At 37.8% G+C, this 22809-nt stretch overlaps 2 protein-coding genes and 1 pseudogene across 2 annotated transcripts; 1 reads left to right on the forward strand and 2 right to left on the reverse strand.

Moving 5' to 3' along the window:
- Positions 1 to 3212: 3212 nt before the first annotated feature.
- LOC148771577 (uncharacterized) lies at positions 3213 to 9543 on the forward strand (annotated as a pseudogene).
- A 6600-nt stretch (positions 9544 to 16143) lies between these two features.
- On the reverse strand, positions 16144 to 18106 carry LOC148771578 (uncharacterized). The gene is made up of 2 exons (XM_088815119.1): positions 16827 to 18106; positions 16144 to 16729 (listed from the first exon to the last, which is right to left on the reverse strand). The coding sequence occupies exons 1-2, from the start codon at positions 18056 to 18058 to the stop codon at positions 16144 to 16146; spliced, it is 1818 nt and encodes a 605-aa protein (XP_088671245.1). The 5' UTR covers positions 18059 to 18106.
- A 2717-nt stretch (positions 18107 to 20823) lies between these two features.
- On the reverse strand, positions 20824 to 22521 carry LOC148771579 (uncharacterized). The gene is made up of 3 exons (XM_088815120.1): positions 22335 to 22521; positions 21210 to 21965; positions 20824 to 21104 (listed from the first exon to the last, which is right to left on the reverse strand). Exons 1-3 carry the CDS (start codon positions 22519 to 22521, stop codon positions 20824 to 20826), a joined length of 1224 nt encoding a protein of 407 aa, XP_088671246.1.
- Positions 22522 to 22809: the final 288 nt, after the last annotated feature.

The raw sequence follows: 22809 nt of genomic DNA on the forward strand, positions 1-22809 counted from the left end.
AGCATATTTAATGAGTCAATCTCGAAAAGAAAAAAATGTTCCACATTTCGAGGTGAAGCCAAAATTGTTAAGTTGCAGTAGTGAAATAAGTTCACTAGCCGAAGATCTCAAACCAACAATTAGAAGAAATAGTTACAAATTTAAAAAAAAAAATTAATTTCAATAAGTGTTAGACCAAATTAATTTTTTTAATGTATAAATATTATAATATTCTTACTTGTTAAAAAAATAGAAAAATCAAAATGATGCAATATTAAAAACTCAAAAACTACAAAAACTCTATTATAAAATCACAAGACCAAACTCTCATCTTCTCCATCTTCCAAACCCACCAAAACCTTTCTTCTTCCTCATCCATAAACCCACAAAACCTAAACATTCAACACCCTCAAAACTCAACAAACCTTACTACGATGGCAAGTATGGAGCGAGAAGACTTTGAAAATGGAAGATTCTACGGTGGAAAAAACCCGTATTTATATGTATTTTAGCTAGGATATTGCTTCCGAAAAAAAAGTCGAATTTCATTGGTGAAAATCGACATTACAATGTCGAATTTGTAGCACAAAATTCGGCATTTGGATATGTCGAATTTGGTGCTACAAATCCGGCATTGTAATGTCGATTTTTGCTCGCAAAATTCAACATATCATTGATGTTGATTTCTATTCTTTTTGTTCGATGCTTAAAATGTCGATTTGAAGCATAGGTTTTCGACATCTTGATGTCGAAAATAACCAGTTTCAAATTTAAGTTTTTTCCTTTCTTTTTTTTGAAGGTTGAACAAAATAAGGAATTAGTAATGGATTAGGTTTAGGTCATTGTTGGGGATTTGGGGGGAGGGGGGTTAATTTTATTTTTTGTTTGCAAGTTATTTGTTATTTGGTCTTGCATGAACAAACAAAACACAATTTAACTTGTGGATATATATCATTTCATTTTAATACTTAATAAAATAGAATCTTTTAGGATCTTTCTTTAATTTGATCTTACACTTATCGAAATTAGTATTGCGACTAGCCGCGTCCTTTCTCAAATGGTATAGCAAGCTATCGTAGTAAAATTATGGGTAAATAGTATTAAACCGCCTGAACTTTGCCCGTTTTTGCGGATTACCACCTCAATAAAAAAATCCGATCCCGCCGAAACTCAATAAGTTGTGGCACATTGCCCATTTTCAGGCCAAAATGGCTAGAATTGGACACACGCCCATTGCACATACTATTTAGAAGGTCTTTTTTTTCCTTTGCAAATTTAAAAAAAAAAAAAAAGAAAAAAAAAAACTATTTTACCCCAATTCATTATCTGCTTCCTCTTCCACACAATCTTCTTCCTTATCTCATTCCTCTTCTAGCCATCATCCCCTATTCGTGTACAATTTCCCCAATTCCTCTTCTCAATTCTCATATTCCCTAAGATGAATAAAATCAAAATCCAAGCACAATTATGATGATGTGTTTGCTATTGGTTCGGGCTGTGTGAATCTTTCACGCCTGAATGATTTGCGACTAGTTTACAATATTTGCATGGACTGAATTCACCGACGGACAAGTTGGCGTTATTGTTCAACGGACTAGTGCCAAGTTCTTCTTCAGCTTGGCACATCAAATCTTGAAACGAATGTGTGGCACTCCTTAGATTCCTTTTGTATCTCAGGCCTTCATTTTGATGAGTTGATGATCAATTCCAACAATAATGTGATACGATCCATCCAATTACGCGAGGTAGTGCCGAGCTGGATGAAGGAGTTGATGACTTGGACGAGCTGCATGTGCCAAGATGACCAATTACCCGAGCTCGGGCCAAGCGCATTGAAGCAGCCATGCTTAACTTAGTAGAACACAAGCTCCAAAAGGAAGAATTGACGAAGTCTAGTTCGATCCCAGCTGAGCTTAATTGGAGCGAATTATTCGGGCCAAATTGTGAAGCAAGCCGAGCTCAAGGACTTGAGCCCGTCTAGTCATCCAGCCGAAGAAGACGTGACTTGGAAAAGATGATTATTATTAATTTTCGTATTTTATTATTGGACAATTTATTTCTTGTTATTTAGAGTTCGATTTGGACTAGATTTAGTTTATTTCGTTATTTCCTTATAATAGATAAGTTCGGATTTATTTTCCTTGTTAGATTAGGTCTCTTTGACACTTATAAATAGGTTATTTTAGGTCATTATTATTTGGACGTTTTTAAATATTATTTTGAGATATTAAAATTCTCCTTCGTTGTTCTTCAACAACTCTTCGGGATATTTTGCGAGTGGATTGTTGTGAATTATTCTTAGCAATATAGTATTGGTTTCTGATTCATTATAATCACGGGGTCAATACTTCCACCTTGATAATATTGGTTTCTAGCTCTCTATAGCTACGAGGTCAATATTCCGAATTCCGCCGATCGAATCCTTTATTTTTTGGACGTTCCGTTCTTGCTTCCGCATAAGATTATTGGGTCGCATAACAAGTTCTACGGGGTTCGTATCAGTTGGTAACCAGAGCCAATTTCCAAGAAAAGGTTTCACCTGTCCTTTTTTTTTCGTGTCCTTGTTTTGTTTTCGTTCTTCCATTATTTGTGTCTTCTCTATCTCATATTTTCTTGAATTGTGTTCTCTAGAGTCTTCGTCAAAAAAAAAAAAAAAAGAAGAAGAATTCGAATTGTGCTTCTCTTTAAAGTTACTTCCAGCCCACGTTAGGGTTTGTTAGTTAAAAAACAAAAAAGAAAAATAAAAAAAAAGAAGCAAAATTCGAAATCCAACCAAGGAAAATTCCTTGTAAGGAGTTTTAATAGATTTGGGCAACACAAATAGAGTTTTAATAGACTTGGGCAACTCCTTGAATATCTTGTTTCCCTGTCTACCTTTCTCCTAATTGAATTCCACGTTGTTTCTTTGTTTCTTATTCCTTTTGTTTCCTTTTACCATTAAATTCGAAATTCCTTTTATTTGCCTACACATAATTTCTGAATTGATAAAATACTATTTAGCTTTGAATAAAAAAACGAAAATCCACTTAATATTTTCTCGATTAGTTTCTTTAGAACTTCGAAGGGAGTTTACGAGTGGAAAAAGGCAAGAGAGTGTGAGATCAAAAGAGGGTAAAATCCTAATTGTGTGAAACACGAGTGCATTGAGTGAACATCATATTGAGTGATACACGTGTGGGAGTGGTGAGGAAAATCTTTTTTTTTCTTTAACAATATTTTGCAGTTCGAACATCATGTCAAGGAATGAGAGTGGTGATGAAACGGACGAAACCACGGAGCAGCACTTCCAACGTCTGCATATAACCCTTCAAAGGATGCAAAATCAAATCGATGAGTTGAGTAGGGTAAGACCTGCACCGGCGCCACAACTGCGGCCACCTATTCGTCAACTTGTTGTACGCCAACGTGACGAATTGGAGTTCGATGAACAATTCTTCGATGAAGAATCTGAGGCAGAGTCTAATACTTCTAGACGATGGCATAGATGACAAGGGAACAGAGGTGGCAGATTTGACATACCAAGGCGAGGTAATGTGGGACGAGAAAGAGATGAAGTTGATCGAACCTCAGCTCGATCAAATTGAGTATACCGTCTTTCCAAGGGAAGAGTGATCCCGAGGCATACATAGAATGGGAAAGAAAGGTTGAGATCCTTTTCGATTGCCACAATTATTCCGAGGAAAAAAAGGTGAAGCTTGCAGCTGTAGCGTTCACCGATTATGCTATCATTTGGTGGGATCAATTGGTAGTGACTAGACGCAGAACCGGCGAACCATCAATTGTCGATTGGGGGTCTATGAAGGCACTTATGAGACGGAGGTTCGTGCCCTCACATTATTATAGACACTTACATCTGAAATTGCAAAGCTTGAAGCAAGGTACTAAATCAGTCGAGGAGTACCATAAGGAGATGGAGATTGCAATGACTCGAGCCAATATTGAGGAGGATCGAGAGGCCACGATGGCAAGATTTATTTGCGGGCTGAACCGGGAGATCGCTAATGTAGTGGAGTTGCAGCACTACGTTGAGATTGAGGATGTCGTTCATATGGCCATGAAAGTTGAGAGGCAACTTAAGCGAGGAGGTTCGTGCCCTCACATTATTATAGAGACTTACATCTGAAATTGCAAAGCTTGAAGCAAGGTACTAAATCAGTCGAGGAGTACCATAATGAGATGGAGATTGCAATGACTCGAGCCAATATTGAGGAGGATCGAGAGGCCACGATGGCAAGATTTATTTGCGGGCTGAACCGGGAGATCGCTAATGTAGTGGAGTTGCAGCACTACGTTGAGATTGAGGAGGTCGTTCATATGGCCATGAAAGTTGAGAGGCAGCTTAAGCGAGGAGGGAGAACTACAAGCTGGAAACCGCGATGGAATCCTACTTCGAAACCCGAGGAGAAATCGACAACGAAACCTTCCAATGAAAATCCAATCAACCGAGCACCACCTGAGAGAGGTAATAATTCATCATAACCACAACGAACACGTGATATTAAATGCCATAGATGTCATGGAGCAGGTCATATCGCCATGGACTGCCCTAACAGGCGTGCTATGATTTTATTGGATAATGGCGAGCTGGAGTCCGAGGAGGAGGACGAGTCAACTTCAAAAACAACACCTATTGAAGGTGACGTGGTACAAGCTGTTGATGGACTCACACTTGTTGTACTTCGAACTCTTCACGTGGAAGCTGAAGAAGATGGTGATGTCATACAGCGAGAGAACATCTTCTATACACGCTGCCATGTTCAAAACCGATTATGTGGATTGATAATTGATGGAGGAAGTTGCGTGAATGTAGCGAGCAAGCTAATGGTAGACAAGCTAGGCCTACAAGTCACCAAACATCCGAGACCTTACAAACTTCAGTGGCTGAATGAAAGTGGCGAGTTGAGAGTGACAAAACAAGTACTGATTTCCTTTAGTATTGGACAATACAATGATGAGGTGATGTGCGATGTTGTGCCCATGCAAGCAAGTCATATCTTACTTGGGCGACCTTGACAATTTGATCGACGAACAGTCCATGATGGTTACAAAAATCGCTACACTTTTCCTAAGGATGGCAGGCGAATCACACTTGCACCTTTACCACCTCGTCAGGTGTTTGAGGAGCAAAACCAGATCAAGAAGTCCATTGCTGCAAGTTCAAAAAAAAATGAGATTGAACGTGTTAGTAGTAGTGGAGAGGTAAAACAAGAGAGTTTAGCGGAAGTGAGAAAAGAAAAAGAAGAGAGTGCAGACTTAATAAAGAGAGATGAGAGAAAAGTGAGTGTTTATGCAAAAGAAAGAGAGATTAAGAGTGCATGTAAGGGTGAAAGAACAATGATGTTGTTAGTGTTTAGGGAGTCCTATTTTTCTAAGGCTAACCTTAATTCTTCTTTGCCTAGTATTGTTATTTGTCTTTTGCAGGAGTTTGATGATGTCTTTCCGGACGAGATGCCAACGGGGTTGCCACCAATTCGAGGGATCGAGCACCAAATTGATTTTATTCCAGGGTCCCAAATTCCAAATAGACCAGCTTACCGAAGTAGTCCCGAGGAGACGAAGGAGTTACAACGGCAAGTGGACGACCTGTTAGCTAAAGGACATGTTCGAGAAAGCATGAGTCCTTGTGCAGTGCCGGTTTTACTAGTACCAAAGAATGATGGGAGTTGGAGAATGTGTGTTGATTGTCGAGCCATCAACAAAATTACGGTAAAGTATCGACACCCCATTGCTCGATTAGATGACATGTTAGATGAACCACATGGTTCCATTATCTTCTCTAAAATTGATTTGAAAAGTGGTTATCACCAAATTCTCATGAAAGAGGGAGATGAGTGGAAAACTGCATTTAAAACTAAGCACGGATTGTATGAATGGTTAGTGATGCCTTTTGGTTTAACTAATGCACCAAGTACGTTTATGCGACTTATGAATCATGTTCTGCGATCTTACATAGGAAAATTTGTTGTCGTTTACTTTGATGATATCTTAGTATATAGCAATAATTTGCATGATCATGTTGAGCATTTGAGGTGTGTCTTAGAGTCCTTACGGCGAGAACAATTATATGCTAATTTAAAGAAATGTGATTTCTGCCTAGATAGGATAGTTTTCCTTGGTTTTGTTGTGAGTTCTAGGGGCGTTGAAGTGGACGAGGAAAATGTTAAAGCAATTCGTGAATGGCCAACACCCAAGAACGCATCCGAGGTGCGAAGCTTCCATGGCCTAGCGGGATTCTATAGGAGATTTGTACCGAACTTCAGCACAATTGCAGCACCTTTGACCGAGGTGATCAAGAAGGAGGTTGGCTTCAAGTGGGGCGAGGCGCAAGAGAATGCATTTCACACTTTGAAAGATAAGCTAAGTTCCGCTCCTTTATTACTTTTACCAGACTTTTCTAAAACTTTTGAAATCGAATGTGATGCTTCTGGAATTGGTATTGGTGCAGTGCTTATGCAAGACAAGCGACCTATCGCTTATTTCAGCGAGAAGCTCAATGGCGCAACCTTGAAATACTCGACCTATGACAAAGAGCTCTACGCGTTGGTGCGAGCTTTGGAGACTTGGCAACATTACTTGTGGTCTAAGGAATTTGTTATACACACAGATCACGAATCACTAAAACATCTTAAGGGCCAAGGCAAGCTGAACCGAAGACATGCTCGGTGCGTGGAGTTTATCGAGATGTTTCCTTTTGTGATACAGTACAAACAAGGTAAAGATAATGTCGTAGCTGATGCACTATCTCGCAGGTATGTTCTCGTGTCGACCCTTAGTTCTAAATTCTTAGGTTTTGAGCGTGTTAAGGAGATGTACGTGAACGATCATGATTTTGCTACTATATTTGCAGCATGTCAAAAAGGAACTTTTGAAAAATTCTACAAGCATGATGATTATTTGTTTAGGGAAAACAAACTTTGCATGCCTAATTGTTCGCTTCATGAATTACTTGTGCGAGAATCACATGGAGGTGGTTTAATGGGACATTTTGGTGTTTCTAAAACATTATTAGATATTTTAAAAGAACATTTCTTTTGGCCGCGTATGAAGCGAGATGTTGAGAGGATTTGTTCGAAGTGTCTAACATGTAGGCGAGCTAAATCTAGGGTTAAACCACATGGATTATATATGCCATTACCTGTTCCTACTCACCCTTGGACCGATGTATCGATGGATTTTGTTTTAGGGTTGCCGAGGTCTAGTAGAGGTCGAGATGCTATTTTTGTTGTGGTAGATCGTTTTTCTAAAATGGCACACTTCATTCCATGTCATAAAACTGATGATTCTACGCATGTATCAAATTTATTCTTTAGCGAAGTAGTGCGATTGCATGGTGTTAAGTGTATATTTTTACACTTAATCATACCTTCTAATTGGGACTTTGGATGTGTTTTTACGACAATTGGTGCTTAAAATTGGTAGTATTTGTGTTTTAGGTGCAAATTGAAGAATTGGCAACTTATGGGGTGAAAACTGCAAATTCGGAGAAAAAGTGGGCCAAAAGTGAAAAAATCAGAACTCTGAGGAATTAAAGACCGGACGGCCGTCCGGATTTAAGAAGGAATTCTCGCACGGCCGTCCGGATGAACGAAGTGGCGCAGTGAAGGAATTTTAATTACACAAGGAAACCGCCCTTTTATATTTTTGCACCCTATTTAAAGGCCAAAAAGCACACAATTAGGAATCCATCTTTTATCTTTTATCTTTTATCTTTTATCTTTTATCTTTCATCTTTCTACACGCGATCAAGAAGCACAAGAACGAAGACGAAGACTTGACGAATCTTCATCATAGTTCTCCTCTTTTATTTTTATTCATAGCTTTTATGTTTTTTCGTATTTTTATTATGCTTTTCGCTAAGAACATGAGTAGCTAAGTTTTTTTTCTAGGGTTTTGTTAGAACCCTATGTGGTGATTCGAACCTATTTTTCTACTTTTATGCAAGTTTAATTCTTCGATTATTTCTTCTATTTTGATCTTATTTAGCGCATGAACATAGCTAATTTATGTTGCTATGTGTTATTGTTAGAATTGATTGACAGATTGTTTTAATAATTAGAACAGGGATAGAAGAGCCTTCGAGTAGTTTTCACCGAATGTGTGTGTTGATTGCATGTATTATCGTAGACATACAGATAATACCTTAGGTAGCCGTTTTCGAGACTTGTTATTTAATGCTTTATTCATACTAGCTTTGCATAGACATATAGTTAATCTTTTATGAATAATAGACTTATAATACACGCGACAGCTGGTTATGAGTAATTTCGTGTCAAGGGTTAATAATCGGGAATCGTAACTTGCATGATAGGAGATTAATTGGGTGAAGAATTATCGCATAGGGGGAAGATAAAATCCTAGATCCGTTTTATATTGATATTTTCTCGTGTTTAATTGCTTTCTTAATTAGTTTAATTTATTTAGTTAATTAAATTGACAACCCTGCGTAGGCTGGATAAAATTATAATTGTTAAAATTTGGTACTTAGGATTAGGTAATTTGCGTATTCCCTGTGGGATCGACATCGGACTCTCACGAGTCCACTTTACTACTTGTTTGCGATACGTGCACTTGCGTGTTGGTATTTAGCACCTAACACATGGGGTACCTCGTACTATTGTTAGTGATAGGGATGTTAAATTCCTTAGTCATTTTTGGCGTGTTTTGTGCGGTAAGTTAGGTACGACTTTACTCTTTTCTACTACTTGTCATCCACAAACCGATGGTCAAACCGATGTAGTTAATCGAACTTTAGGTATGTTATTGCGAGCTGTTCTTAAAAGAAACCTGAAGTCATGGGAGGAATGTATTCATTTTATTGAGTTCGCGTATAATAGATCTGTGCATTCTTCTACAAAGTTTTCACCTTTTGAGATTGTTTATGGTAATAATCTGCTAACTCCTTTGGATTTGTTGCCTTTACCTGTTAATGAGATTTCTAGTCTAGATGGGAACCGTAAGGCTGAGTTAGTGAAGAAAATCCATGAAGAAGCACGCGAGCACATTGTGAAAAAGAATGACCAAGTTGCGAACCGAGCTAATAAGAGGCGAAAGCACCTTACCTTTCAGCAAGGAGATTGGGTTTGGGTTCATTTTCGAAAGGAAAGGTTTCCCAATGAGCGGAGTTCAAAACTTAAGCCACGAGGAGATGGACCTTTCCAAGTGCTGGAGAAGATTAACGATAATGCCTATAAGATCGACCTTCCAAGTGAGTCTCAAGTTAGTTCGACATTTAATGTTTCTGACCTATCTCCGTTTGATGTAGGTTCAGATTCGAGGACGAATCATTTTCAAGAGGGGGAGGATGATACGATCCATCCAATTACGCGAGGTAGTGCCGAGCTGGATGAAGGAGTTGGTGACTTGGACGAGCTGCATGTACCAAGAGGACCAATTACCCGAGCTCGGGCCAAGCGCATTGAAGCAGCCATGCTTAACTTAGTAGAACACAAGCTCCAAAAGGAAGAATTGACGAAGTCTAGTTCGATCCCAGCTGAGCTTAATTGGAGCGAATTATTCGGGCCAGATTGTGAAGCAAGCCGAGCTCAAGGACTTGAGCCCGTCTAGTCATCCAGACGAAGAAGACGTGACATGGAAAAGATGATTATTATTAATTTTCGTATTTTATTATTGGACAATTTATTTCTTGTTATATAGAGTCCGATTTGGACTAGATTTAGTTTATTTCGTTATTTCCTTATAATAGATAAGTTATGATTTATTTTCCTTGTTAGATTATGTCTCTTTGACACTTATAAATAGGTTGTTTTAGGTCATTATTATTTGGACATTTTTAAGTATTATTTTGAGAGATTAAAATTCTCCTTCGTTGTTCTTCAACAACTCTTCGGGATATTTTGCGAGTGGATTCTTGTGAATTATTCTTAGCAATATAGTATTGGTTTCTGATTCATTATAATCACGGGGTCAATACTTCCACCTTGATAATATTGATGTCTAGCTCTCTATAGCTACGGGGTCAATATTCCGAATTCCGCCAATGGAATCCTTTATTTTTTGGACGTTCCGTTCTTGCTTCCGCATAAGATTATTGGGTCCCGTAACAAGTTCTACGGGGTTCGTATCATAATGTCAGAATAAATTTCTCCAGTCAATTAATATATCCAACGTGTACTATTTGGAGTTCAAAACTTTCATATAAACCACAAAACACAATCACATGATCTGCCAATTTGTACAGCACCATCACCTCTTGTCTGTACGTGGCTAACGCATCTGTGTGGACCATTATGTTTACATTAGTTAAAAAAAATTAATGGTGATAATATGTAAATTATAGTTCAAAAGCCATTATTAGGTATTGTCATCAATATGTTTATACGGATTTTACGGTTGTTGTTTCCTCTGTATTATTATGACATGTAACATGAAATTAATTGAACTTGTTATTGTTTTCGGTGAGATGAATGCTTCACAATTTGTTATAAAAAATTGATTACTTTTGTGGGGTATTTTGAGGGCTATTTCTCATCTCCATCATATGCTTATTAAAGAGATTTGCTGTAATGTTCATTATATATTATTAAGAATGATATTGTACATAATATATACAAAAGAGTCCCACTAATCTAGTTTGTACAATAGGAAACTAAATCAATGTAATTACTGTAATGGGGAGAGAATTATGTCATTACTGATTATGCTCTATCAAGGAATATTATGTTCTTGATTTTGTGCTCTATCATGCCCCCGCAAGCGCAAGGGTCCGGGAAGGACACTAAGCTTGGACCGATGAATTAGAAACAACTTCCGAGAAAGAGGTTTTGTAAGGGAGCCGCAAGCTGGTCTGTTGTATGAACATGGGAGATGCGAAGCCTTTTTTGAGAAACTTGATCACGTACAAAATGAAAGTCGATTGAAATGTGCTTCATTCGTGAATGGAAAACAGGATTGGAGCATAAGTAAGTAGCTCCAATGTTATCACAATAAATTGTTGGAGCAGCTTGTAAGGAGAGAGATAGTTGACGAATTAAATTCGTGATCCACATTACTTCAGCAGTGGCAGCAACTATGGCACGATATTCTGCCTTGGTGGATGACCGTGCAATGGTCGATTGTTTCTTGGAGCTCCAACTAATGGGATTTGAGCCGAGGAAGACAACATAGGCTGATGTTGAGTGTCGGGTGTCGGCATCACCAGCCCAGTCTGCATCGGCAAAAGCATGAAGTGCTAGAGGAGAGCTGGCAGCAATGAAAAAACCATAATGGGACGTGCCCTTTAGATATCGAAGAACTCGTTTAACCGCAAGCCAATGATTCTCGGTTGGTCGATGCATAAATTGAGCTAGCTTATTGACTGCATAACTAACATCCGGTCTGGTAAGAGAGAGGTATTGAAGTGAACCAAGCACTTGGCGATACTCTTTTGGATCATGGCTAGAGGAGCTGTCGTCAAGTTTGAGTGTCTCAGAAGGAGACAATGGAGTGTGGACTTCTTTGGCTTCATGCATATTAGTGCGTCTAAGAAGATCACTAATATATTTTTGTTGAGATAGGAACATGCCCCGGGAGGTTCGAGATGTTTCAACTCCTAAGAAATAGCTGAGATTCCCGAGATCCTTAAGAGAAAACCGATTAGAGAGCCGAGTAGTGAAGGTAGAAATTGTAGATGGATGATTGCCGGTGATAACTATATCATCCACGTACACAAGCAAGTACATGATTCTCGCCCCCGTAGTATAAATAAAGAGAGAAGTAACACTCTTTGAGTTTGCGAAACCATAATCAAGAAGAAAAGAGCGAAGCTCATTGTACCATGCCCGAGGAGCTTGACGAAGACCATATATGGCTTTATGCAGTTTACATACATGTGAAGGATAGTGAGAGTTGATGAAGCCTTGAGGTTGCTGCATATAAACAGATTCAGAAAGAGTACCTTGCAAGAAAGCATTATTAACATCCAATTGTTTCAAAATCCACCCACGAGTCACACCAATAGTAAGAACAAGGTGAATAGTAGCTGGTTTAACAACTGGACTGAAAGTTTCGGTAAAATCAATACCAGGTCTTTGGTGAAATCCCTTAGCCACAAGACGGGCTTTGTAGCGAGCAATAGAACCATCCGGATTTATTTTAATTCTATAGACCCATTTACATCCAACAATGTTCTGTGTAGGGGAGGAGGGTACAAGGGTCCAAGTTTTATTTTTTGTAAGGGCTAGAAACTCTTCGCTCATGGCTTCACGCCAATGAGAGTGTGAGTTCGCTTGGGTAAATGAGGTTGGTTCTGTTTCGAGTAGAGACGGAATCGTAGTTGTATGAAGAGAGAAATGTTTTTTGGTTTGTGAATATTATTTTTGGCACGAGTGATTATGGGGGATGGTTGAATTGGTGGAGGGGGAGGGGAATTATTTGGTGCAGTGGGCTGATCCGAGATGGTAATATTTTGGCATGGGGTAGAGTAGCTGGTGGTACATTCACCTGGGGTATGAGTTGCAGTAGTAGGGGTGGGATTAAGAGAACTTATGGGTGAGGGTGGAGAACTAGTTACCTGTGGTGGAGATGATCGATGAGCAGCCGTGGGAGAAGACGAAGTAGAGACAACTTGTTGAGAAGAACATCTTCGAGATGGTGTAGGGAGCAAGTATGGTTCATGAGAGGGTGGAATGACAGAATCCGAAGGGTCACATGGGGGTGCTGTTGCTTTGTCGACATTCTTGTCTGTAAAGGTAGATAGGTATTTGGAAAAACTGTGGCTTGAGATATATAAGTCAGGATATGATTTATCTTTGTAAGGAAAGACGTGCTCAAAGAAGACAACATGTCGAGAGATGAAGAGCCGATTCGACTTAATATCAAAACAAAGAAATGAGTGGTGAGAAAGAGAAAAACCAAGATACACACATGGACGGGAGCGGGGTTCAAGTTTGTGGCTGTTGTATGGTCGAAGCCATGGATAACAAAGGCAGCCAAAAACTCGAAGTGAAGTATATTTTGGTATGTGACCAAATAATTTTTGGTAAGGTGTATCGTAGTTGAGTACGGGTGTAGGCATACGATTGATAAGATAAATGGCATTTTGGAAAGCACGAGACCAGAATCGTAAGGGTATGGCAGCATTGTGGAGTAGCGTGAGGCCGGTTTCCACTATATGACGATGTTTCCGTTCAGCGGAGCCAACATGCTCAGGTGTATAAGGTGGAGATGTGAGATGTTGGATACCTTGTGTAGATAAAAAGTGAGCAAGAGCTTTGTACTCACCACCACCATCTTTGTATATGGTTTTAATTTTGGAGTGAAAGAAATTTTCAATCAACTTGCTGAATTTTTCAAAAACACTAAATACATCGGATTTGGACTTTAGAGGATAAAACCATGTGTATTTAGTGAAATAATCAATAAAAATAACATAGTATCGGTAATTGCCAAAAGAGATCACTGGAGAAGGTCCCCAAACATCTGAATAAATAATTTGAAATGGTGCATTACAGCTAATTGAAGAACTTTTGAAAGATAGTTTATGACTTTTGTTACACATACAAGAGTCACACACTTTATCAGAAGAAAGCACAGAAGAGGGAATTTTATTATTTGTTAGAATCCTTTTTTGGATGGAACGAGAGGGATGACCAAGACGTTGGTGCCATAACTGAGAGGAAAGAGCAATAGAGGTAGAAGGACTGAGGGTGGATGGACTCGTTTTTGAAGATGACCATTCGTACAAGTTATGTCTACTCCGGCCTTTCGCCAAGGATGCCCTCGTATTCAAATCCTTCACAAGAAAATAGTTAGCAAAAAATTCAATGGAAACATTATTTTGTTTGCAAAATTGGGAAACAGATATCAAGTTCTTCTTTATTAATGGAGCACACAGAACATTGTTTAATGCAAAAGAGGAACCATGAGAATTAATTGAACCAGAACCAATATGAGAGATAGGAATTTCATTACCATTGCCGACAACCACGTCTTCATTTCCAACATAGTTTGAGTGCATCGAGAGATTCTGGAGATCGGAAGTGATATGGTGCGTGGCACCTGAATCGAGCACCCAATTCTTATTGTTATGGGTTGTGTCTCGTTCAGCTAGATTTGCATGCGGTCGAGATAACTGAGAAGATGGTTGTCCATGAGAGTAACAAGTTTTTGCACTGTGTCCCGGTTTATCACAGAGTTGACAAACAATGCGATGTTGGCTTTGATTTCCCTGATAAGAGTTTGAATTCCATGAGGAAAAATGTGGTTGAAAATTTGATGAGCGTATACCTCGTCCAGAAGAAGGTTGTTGTTGGCGATTAAAATGCATGTGGCTGGGAGTGTTATGTGAGTTGTGTGATGAGCTATTGTTACCACCACGATGTCCTCCGCGAGTACCACGATTTTTATACATAGCCTGTTTTTGAGTGAATTGTGCAGTGATTTGTACTTCTTCGTCCTTTAATTCTCCATTATTACGAATCAGTTCCTCGTCGAGTAATTTATCATAGAGGTCCTCAAACGAGAGTGGAGTGTCGCAAACACGAACGGCTGCAGTGAGTTCTTTAAACTCGTCACCCAGACCATTTAAGGCATAGGACATGACTTGAGAGTCATTTAGAGGGTGTCCAATAAGAGCTAAGTCGTCAACGAGGCTCTTTACCCTGCTCATATAGGCAGCAACGGTCTTCCCTTCTTTTTTGTTTGTCATGAGGGATGACATAATAGAGAGCATCCTTGTATTGGAACGATTAGCAAAACTCGTTTCCAATTAGTTCCAAGCATCAGCAGAAGTGGTGCAATTGTTGATCGTCGGGCTGATTGTGCTATTAACCGTGGCCTGGATGCTGAGGAGCACAAGACGATCTTGACGAGTCCAATAAATATATTCTGGATCGGTTGGCAGCGGGCATGGATGTGTTCCATCAACGAAGCCAAGAAGTCCATAACCGAAGAGAAGATTGGTCATTTGCGACTTCCAAGAAGCATAATTTACCCCATTCTTTGCAAGTTTGAATGGAATCTGGGAAGAGGCATTAAGAGATATTAGATTTCCACCGTTAGAAAATAAATCACCTTGAGTCGTCATTTGTGGAGTTGTTGACACAAGAGTAGGTTCTGCAGAAATGGTTTGGGGAGGTATTGTTGTATTTAGTGGTGTTTGATTTTCCATTGTAGTTGTAATGGAGACTAAGTAGGTGGGCAAAGGATCAAACTCTATTCAATTGATAGAGAGAGCTCTGGTACCATAAAGAGATTTGCTGTAATGTTCATTATATATTATTAAGAATGATATTGTACATAATATATACAAAAGAGTCCCACTAATCTAGTTTGTACAATAGGAAACTAAATCAATGTAATTACTGTAATGGGGAGAGAATTATGTCATTATTGATTATGCTCTATCAAGGAATATTATGTTCCTGATTTTGTGCTCTATCACTTATGTCCCTCGAGTTTAACATGCCATCACATATCCACTACTCGTATCTAAATTTATGAAATACTCAACAAGTCTATTTACACCTATATATATATATATATATATATATATATATATATATATATATATATATATATATATATATATATATATATATATATATATATATATATATATATATATATATATATATATATATATATATATATATATATATATATATATATATATATATATATATATATATATATATACACACACACACAACACATTTCTTGGTCATAACAAGTCATCGAAAAAACACTAGCTTCCTCAGATTTCACTTATTTCAAAATAACTTTCGATAAGTTTGTTTTCTGTTTCGCCATAGGTTAACAGATACGGGAATGGGGACACGGCGACACACGGACACGGACACCGGGAAACTTTTAATAAAAAAAAGTAGGACACGGGAACGTGGGGATACGTGTAAATATTGAAAACATAGGAGTCTACTTGGAAATTATTAAAATATTTATTTTTACAATTTAAAATTCACATATATATATTTATTCAAATAACGTTTCAAGTTTTCAACTTTAAATCAGCAAAAAATTATAGATTAGGAGCTAGCATATGTTATAGCCAATTTCACATCATACTAAAAATTAAAAAAAAAACAATCAAATTAAATAAAATAAAAAAACCATGTTCAACTAATCAAAATAAATTATCCAATACTTAATAAAGTATTGCTTTTAAAATAATAATAATAATAAAATTGAACGAGCATTTTCCATCACTTCCTACTTTTCAGCCGCCTCATCTTCAGTAAAAAGTACGGTCTCGAATTCTGGTTCATCTAAAGAAAGGTCGGCAATTTCAAGAATTCCTGTATCTTCCATACTTCCAAATTCATCCCCACCAACGTCCCACATCTTTGTCTTTTCATCGTGGTATTGGGAAGTGCCTCTAGACAAAAGACGAAGGTTGGTATGAACGAATACTAAATCCTCTGCTCTTTTAGAAGTTAATCTATTCCTTCTAAATGAATGAATAAAGGAATACGTACTCCAATTCCTTTCACAACAAGAGGAGGAAGTAGGTTGTCCAAGAACCCTAAATGCCAATCGTTGAAGCAAAGGAGAAGTTGAACCATAGCATGCCCACCACTTTCTAGGCTCAATATCAAATCTACTGCCAATAGAATCTGGATCTCCAAATGCCCCCCTCCTGAGAGAAAAATTGGCAAATTCATCATTGACCTTTGCACGATCCTCTTCGTTTCCGAACATTCTTTTAAAACACTTGATTCTTTCAGTTGAAACTTCTCCATCCATATGAGGTGGCAATCTACCTTCTCCGTCTCGAAGCCATTTATCACTATAATACCTTAGGGAAAAAACAAGAAAGCGAATAACAAGAAGTCAAAAAATAAATAACACGTTGATATAAAAAAAATTAAATATTGATAAAAATAAAAACTCACTTTGGGTTTAATGAGTGAGCCAAGCAATGAAGAGGGGTATTATTCTTTGCCCAACGATCAACAAGAATCTCATGGACCACATCATAAAAAGCAGGAGATTCAATTCGTTGCTTTCCTTCATTCTCATAAATAGTCTTCTTCACTTTTTCAATCATGGAGTCCCACATCTCATAAGCTAAATGAAGACATGGCTTGTCTGTATCACAATTTCTAAGCATTTCATAAATCAGGGCAGTAAAAGAAAGAATGTAATCAACCTTTTTCCACCAATCTTCATTCACCACCGTATCGCGAACAAATATAGCTTTCCCTTGGTCATCTTCTCGGTATTGTGCCCATTGTTCACTGAAAACCATTAACCCTAAAGCACGTTTAATAAGCTTGAATCTCTTAAGAATGACAACAACAGAAGCAAAACGAGTGTCGGCAGCTGAAAGCAACTTCAAATGACTAAACCGATAGAAAATAGCTAGCCTCATGTTATGGTACATTATAAAATTCTTGATTTGCATAGCATCTGCATGAACGATACTTATCCAACTACACAAGTCATATGTAACTTGATTAGCTTCCGCATTTCTAGCTGCACAAATATTTTTCAATGCAAGATTGAGAGTATAAACAATACAAGGAGTCCAATAAATATTAGGAAACATGCCTTCAATAATTTCTCCAGCGGCCTTACAATTTCTAGCATTATCTGTAATAACTTGAACAACCTTTTCATGTCCAACCTCGTGGATTACTTCTTTCAACAACTTTGCAATAAATTGTTTATCTTTTATCTCACCAGAACAATCCACGGCTTTGACAAACATAGGACCAGACTCAGAAAAAACCATAATATTAATCAAAGGTCTCCTCCGTGGGTCACTCCAACCATCACTCACAATACTAACACTTTTTTCGCACCAAGTGCTCTTAATAGGTTCCAACAACCTCTCCACGTGTGCCTTTTCTTGCTGGAGCAATGTGGTTCTCAATTTATTGAAGCTGGGAGGAACATAACCACCCAATGAATGATTAGAAGCAAATACAAAAGAGCTCAGAAAATAAGGATTATTAGCAAGATTAAAAGGTATGCCCCCATTATAAAACATCCTAGCAATTTCTGCATCCAATTGATCTCTAGTTTGTAAATCAAAAGCTCTAGCAATAGGTGAGTCGTCTGCTCGTCTCTTCTTCAAATTCAAAAGATTTGAACCACCTGCTTCACCAGACAATGGATTCATCGTAGTTTTCGGTAAAGAAACTTTCTTAGGTTGTGAATTTAGAATTTTTTGTGTTACATCTTCTTCATTTAAGAAATATCATCCTTGCCAACACTCGTGCAACCTCCAATCCCTTGCTTCTTAATATTTAAGAGGTGAACCCTAACCCTGGTGTAACTTCCTTGTATTTCTTGATGACAGAAATTACAAACCCATTTACAATTACCACCACCGTCCCCTAATTTCCCGATTTTAGTGACATATTTCCACAGAATATTATTCTCTTCGTCTCTACTTCTAATATGATCCATAGTTAAATAAAAAAACACAAAAAACCAAAAAAAATAACAAACAGAAAAAAAGAATAATATTATTGTTGTATAGCTTGTAATCATGTATAAAAGAAAAAAGCAAAAAGTAAAAACTAATATATAATATATTAGTTTATGGCTTTCTGGAGAGTCATTTGCAAGAAAGAAATTCCGGCTAGGCTACAACCTATAATAAAAAAGGTAAAATAGGTTTTGACTTTTGAGTTTTGCCTTTTGGGCTTTTCAAAAAAAGGCTGCGAATTTTTTTTCCTCTTTGACACGCGTATCAATTTTGGATACGCGTGTCCAATTATTTCATAATTACTGACACGGCCCCCAAGCGTATTATACGCGTATTTGGGCGTTTCGTACGACACGTGGACACTTCTCATATTAGGCGTATCCGTGTAACAGAGGTTTCGCCTCATCAAAAAAATTTAGTTTGAATAGTATAATGGCGATTCGACAAATGCTTAGACGGTCTTTACCATCTGAAAGGAGATCAAATGAAGTTCCAAAGGGTCATTTAGTTGTTTATGTTGGGCAGAATGAGAAGAAGCATTTTGTTATTCCATTATCGTATTTGTACCATCCTTCTTTTCAAGAATTGCTATTTCAGGTCGAAGAAGAATTTGGGTTCCATCATCTAATGGGCGGACTTACTATTCCCTGCAGTGAAGAGTCACGATCAGTTTATGATGTAGAAAAACACACTATATTAGTTAGCTAGTGTAACATAGATTTTGATTTTTTTTTTTGAATTTTTTTTTGTCTTGGAAAAATATGTTTCGTTGGACAAAATTACAGTACGAATATTGCTGATCAATTTTAAGATGAAAAATCATCTGGTTTTGAGTTGCTACTACAAATTATTCATAGACTCAATAGTTTTAAGGGTTAATAGCATTTTGTCATCTGTATTGTGCACATTTTTACATTAACTATTCGGACGGGCACAACGAAACCATTTTTTTGACGCACATAACTACCTATGGCGAATATTCTAACGAATCTTCTCATTTATCGGCGCACGCGCCATGCACATGCTTAATATGCTTAATGTAAGGGGTTTTTTGGTCTTTCAACTCAAATAATGTGTGGGCCCTATTTTTTTCTCTCTCCTCTCTCTCATACAAAAATTGCCACATCATCATCTTCATCTTCTTCTTCTCTTCTTTGTTTTGTGCTTTTCTCAAGAATCAATCTTTTCTGAAGAAACTCCGTGTTTGAGGCTTTGTGAATTGGCGGCCATGGCAAATTTGTCTCGATGATGTGAAATAACGGCTGAATTTGATGAATTGATGGATGAAGAAAGAAGGTGTTTCAGGATTTTGTTGATGTTTTTGGAGATGGATAGGCCTGTTTTTGGGATTTTGTTGGTAAAAATTTTTGGGATTCTGGAGAGGGCAAAGTGCAGAATTTTTATTTGCCACATTTTTTCATACAATATTATCCAAATAAATGGTAAGGAAGATGCTTGCGGATGGAAAGGTGGACAAACCCAGCAAGGGTGAAGATGAGACTCACTATAACTTTGATTTGTTTGCAATTGGGGAGGTGGACAAACCCATTGAAATTAAGGTTTTGATTTTCTCCATGCTCTCTCTTCGTTCTTTTGTTCTTTTGTTTAGGTTCCGGATATGTTACAAAGTAGTTGAGTCCAGGTCAATAATACATGCTACTCTGCAAGAATGACAATAATGAAAACATCTTGGACCGATTTGAATCCAGTGAGGAGATTTGCTATATGTCCCAAATATAAGGTATGAATTTATTGTAAATTTCGTCAATCTTATTTTGAATCCATGGAAGAGATTTGCTGATTTTGAATTCTTGTAACGTGTTCTGTTTTTTCCAGCTAATTGGGGGTGGTTGCAAATACTATTTGTGGATTGACCCTTCAATGTGTGACCGATCTCGTAACATAATTCTTGGTTTACTTAGGAAGATCAACAAGTACGAAGATGAGTTGAATAAGTACGAAGATGAGTTGAAGAAGTGTGAAGATGATTTGAAAAAGTGTGAAGGCTCAGCTACACTTTCTTGAGTCTGGTTAATGTCAGAAACAAGCTTCCTCTACAGAAATGGAAGAAATAAAAAAAAATCACAAAATCATAAACTAACATAGAAACAGTAGTTTGGCTACAAATCACAAAAGCTAAGTACCTTTCTGTTAATAGCATTACTTGTTTGAACTTCTATATGAGGTGCAAATGTAGTTTGACTTCGTTGTTTTGTCACAGTTTGTCTTTGTTGTTGAGTAACAGTAGCTTGTGTGTTTGACTTCTTTCTCTAGCACTGAAACAAATTCAACTGCATTAGTTAACAATTAACTTACTCAATAAAATAATGAATAATTGAAAACTATGCATATACCTGGCCTTTATCATTAACTACACATCTTGCCTTCTTCAAGGGGCAAGTTCTTGCATTGTGGTTTTTCTTTTGACATGAACTACATGTCATAATGACACCTTATCTACCCAAACTCTCAATTTTTGTTATTGTTTTGGCAACTGGTGGTGGGATGTCCGTTGGACCATTGATCTCCCCTGGTTGCCTTCTTCTTTTGTGCAGTTTAGGCCTGCCTGGCATCTTCACTATGTCTGGAAGAAGCAAGGGTGGCTTTCCAGATTCAGGCCAAGATTCAATTCCTTCAAGTGTGTCAAGTAAGTGGTTGTACACTGTCATATAGGTGTTCTTCTTATAAAAAATTTCAACATACTCTTCAGGTATTCTCCGCAGATAGTACATGCCTGAAATGGAATGTGCACAAGAAATTTCAGAGATTTACCACTTTCTACAACTGCAAGTTTTATCCCCCAAATGCACCTTAAATCTATCATCACAGCAATTATCACCTTTAAACTGATCCTTACCATTCCAATTAGCTATGAACTCCATTGATTTTTTCTTCAGCTCTATCTGTCTCTGAATGTTAGGACAGATGTCACCGTTGTGGCTTGCCATCTTATCCCTCTTCACATGTAGCCTCTTCAAAAAGGTCTTTCTGATTGCCTCCAACATATCAATTATTGGTAGATTTCTAGGCCTTAGAATCATTGCATTAAAGCTTTCACACATATTGTTCAAAAGTGTATCACATTTTGAATTTGTATTGAAAAAAGCTCTACTCCAATGTGCAGCAGGCCTTTCTGCAAGCCATTTGAAAGCATCTTTATCTTTGGAGGCCAAATCTCTCATCACTCTTTCAAAATCTACCACTCTTGAAGCTCTAGCAGCTTGCCACAGAATGTTCTTGAGTGCCAATCCTTTATGTGATACCTTGAAGTTACAGTACAAGTACATGGCACAAAATATGTGCTCACTGTTAGGCAGAACTTCCTCCACAACATCTAATAACCCCTTATGCTTGTCACTCATGATGGTCCAGTGCTGACTCTCCTCAATCTTCAAGTCTTCTTTCAGCAAATTCATAAACCACAACCAACTTTCTTTCTTTTCCTTTTCTACAACAGCATATGCAAAGGGATACATGCCATTATTTTCATCTATCCCTACTGTACATAGAAGAATCCCACCATATATCGACAAGTGACAACCATCTAAGAAGATGATTGGCCTACACCCATCAAGAAACCCATTCTCAATCCATCCTAGCAAATGTAAATTCTTTCGAACTTCAGTTGATCTGTTGCACCACTTCATTTGATTCTAACAATGGTCCTAGGACTAGAATTTTTAATTTCCTGAGCATACCTCCATATGAGTCCATACTGCTCAATATTAGACCCGGTACTCTTCTCTATTGCCTTTTGCTTAGCTCTGTATAATTGGTGTCTGCTATAACAATTTGCAGTCATTCTGGACCACAGTCATCATAGAGTCCAATGGCCATCTTGGATCAGTAACTATTTTGTCTGCATATTTAGTGGCCAACCACCTGGAAGTTGCACAAGCCACCTTCTCCTTTCGTTTACATTCATGGACTGCATTGATTGTCTTGATTTGAAAGGTTGATTAACCTCTCATTTGAGAAGCATAGACTAGCCAGTGACAACTTGGATGTTTGCATATCGCTTGAATCTTATACTTCTCATTAAGCCTCAGCTTTATGTCCCTACCATTAACTATGGAGTGCTGTCTTATGGCATCTCTAAAACTCTGTGCATCTTTGAAGCAAACACCAAGATGAAAGTTAGGATCACCCATGTCTATCTTTGGATTAAAAACTGGAAAGTTGTGGTGTTTCCATTGATCTTTCTTGGCAGTTTCATGAATCTAATCTTCTACCACTTTCTCTTTCCCCTTGTTTAATCTCCTAGACCTTCTAGGTTCTTCAGCTTCTTCATCTGACTTAAGTCCACCCCACTCTACCCCATGATCAATATTTTTATCATATTTAAAATCATCATCTGATGCAAAAAAATCACTACCAACCAAAAAGTCAGAGGGCTCTGAATCATCTCCAACTGACTGAACATCACTGCCACCACTTTC

Source organism: Erythranthe guttata, chromosome 3 (assembly GCF_056151865.1).
Source record: "Erythranthe guttata isolate IM_541 chromosome 3, IM_541, whole genome shotgun sequence".
In the NCBI taxonomy this organism is placed as follows: Eukaryota; Viridiplantae; Streptophyta; class Magnoliopsida; order Lamiales; family Phrymaceae; genus Erythranthe; species Erythranthe guttata.

Excerpts from the sequence above, each read along its gene's own strand:
- LOC148771578 (XM_088815119.1), bottom strand. The coding sequence starts at position 18,058 with ATGAATCCATTGTCTGGTGAAGCAGGTGGTTCAAATCTTTTGAATTTG. Across the intron at positions 16,730-16,826 it reads GCTCACTCATTAAACCCAAA|GTATTATAGTGATAAATGGC; the intron begins GTGAGTTTTTAT and ends TTTTTCCCTAAG.
- LOC148771579 (XM_088815120.1), bottom strand. The coding sequence starts at position 22,521 with ATGGGTGATCCTAACTTTCATCTTGGTGTTTGCTTCAAAGATGCACAG. Across the intron at positions 21,966-22,334 it reads CTATGCTTCTCAAATGAGAG|GATGGATTGAGAATGGGTTT; the intron begins GTTAATCAACCT and ends TACATTTGCTAG. Across the intron at positions 21,105-21,209 it reads TGGTAAGGATCAGTTTAAAG|GCATGTACTATCTGCGGAGA; the intron begins GTGATAATTGCT and ends ATTCCATTTCAG.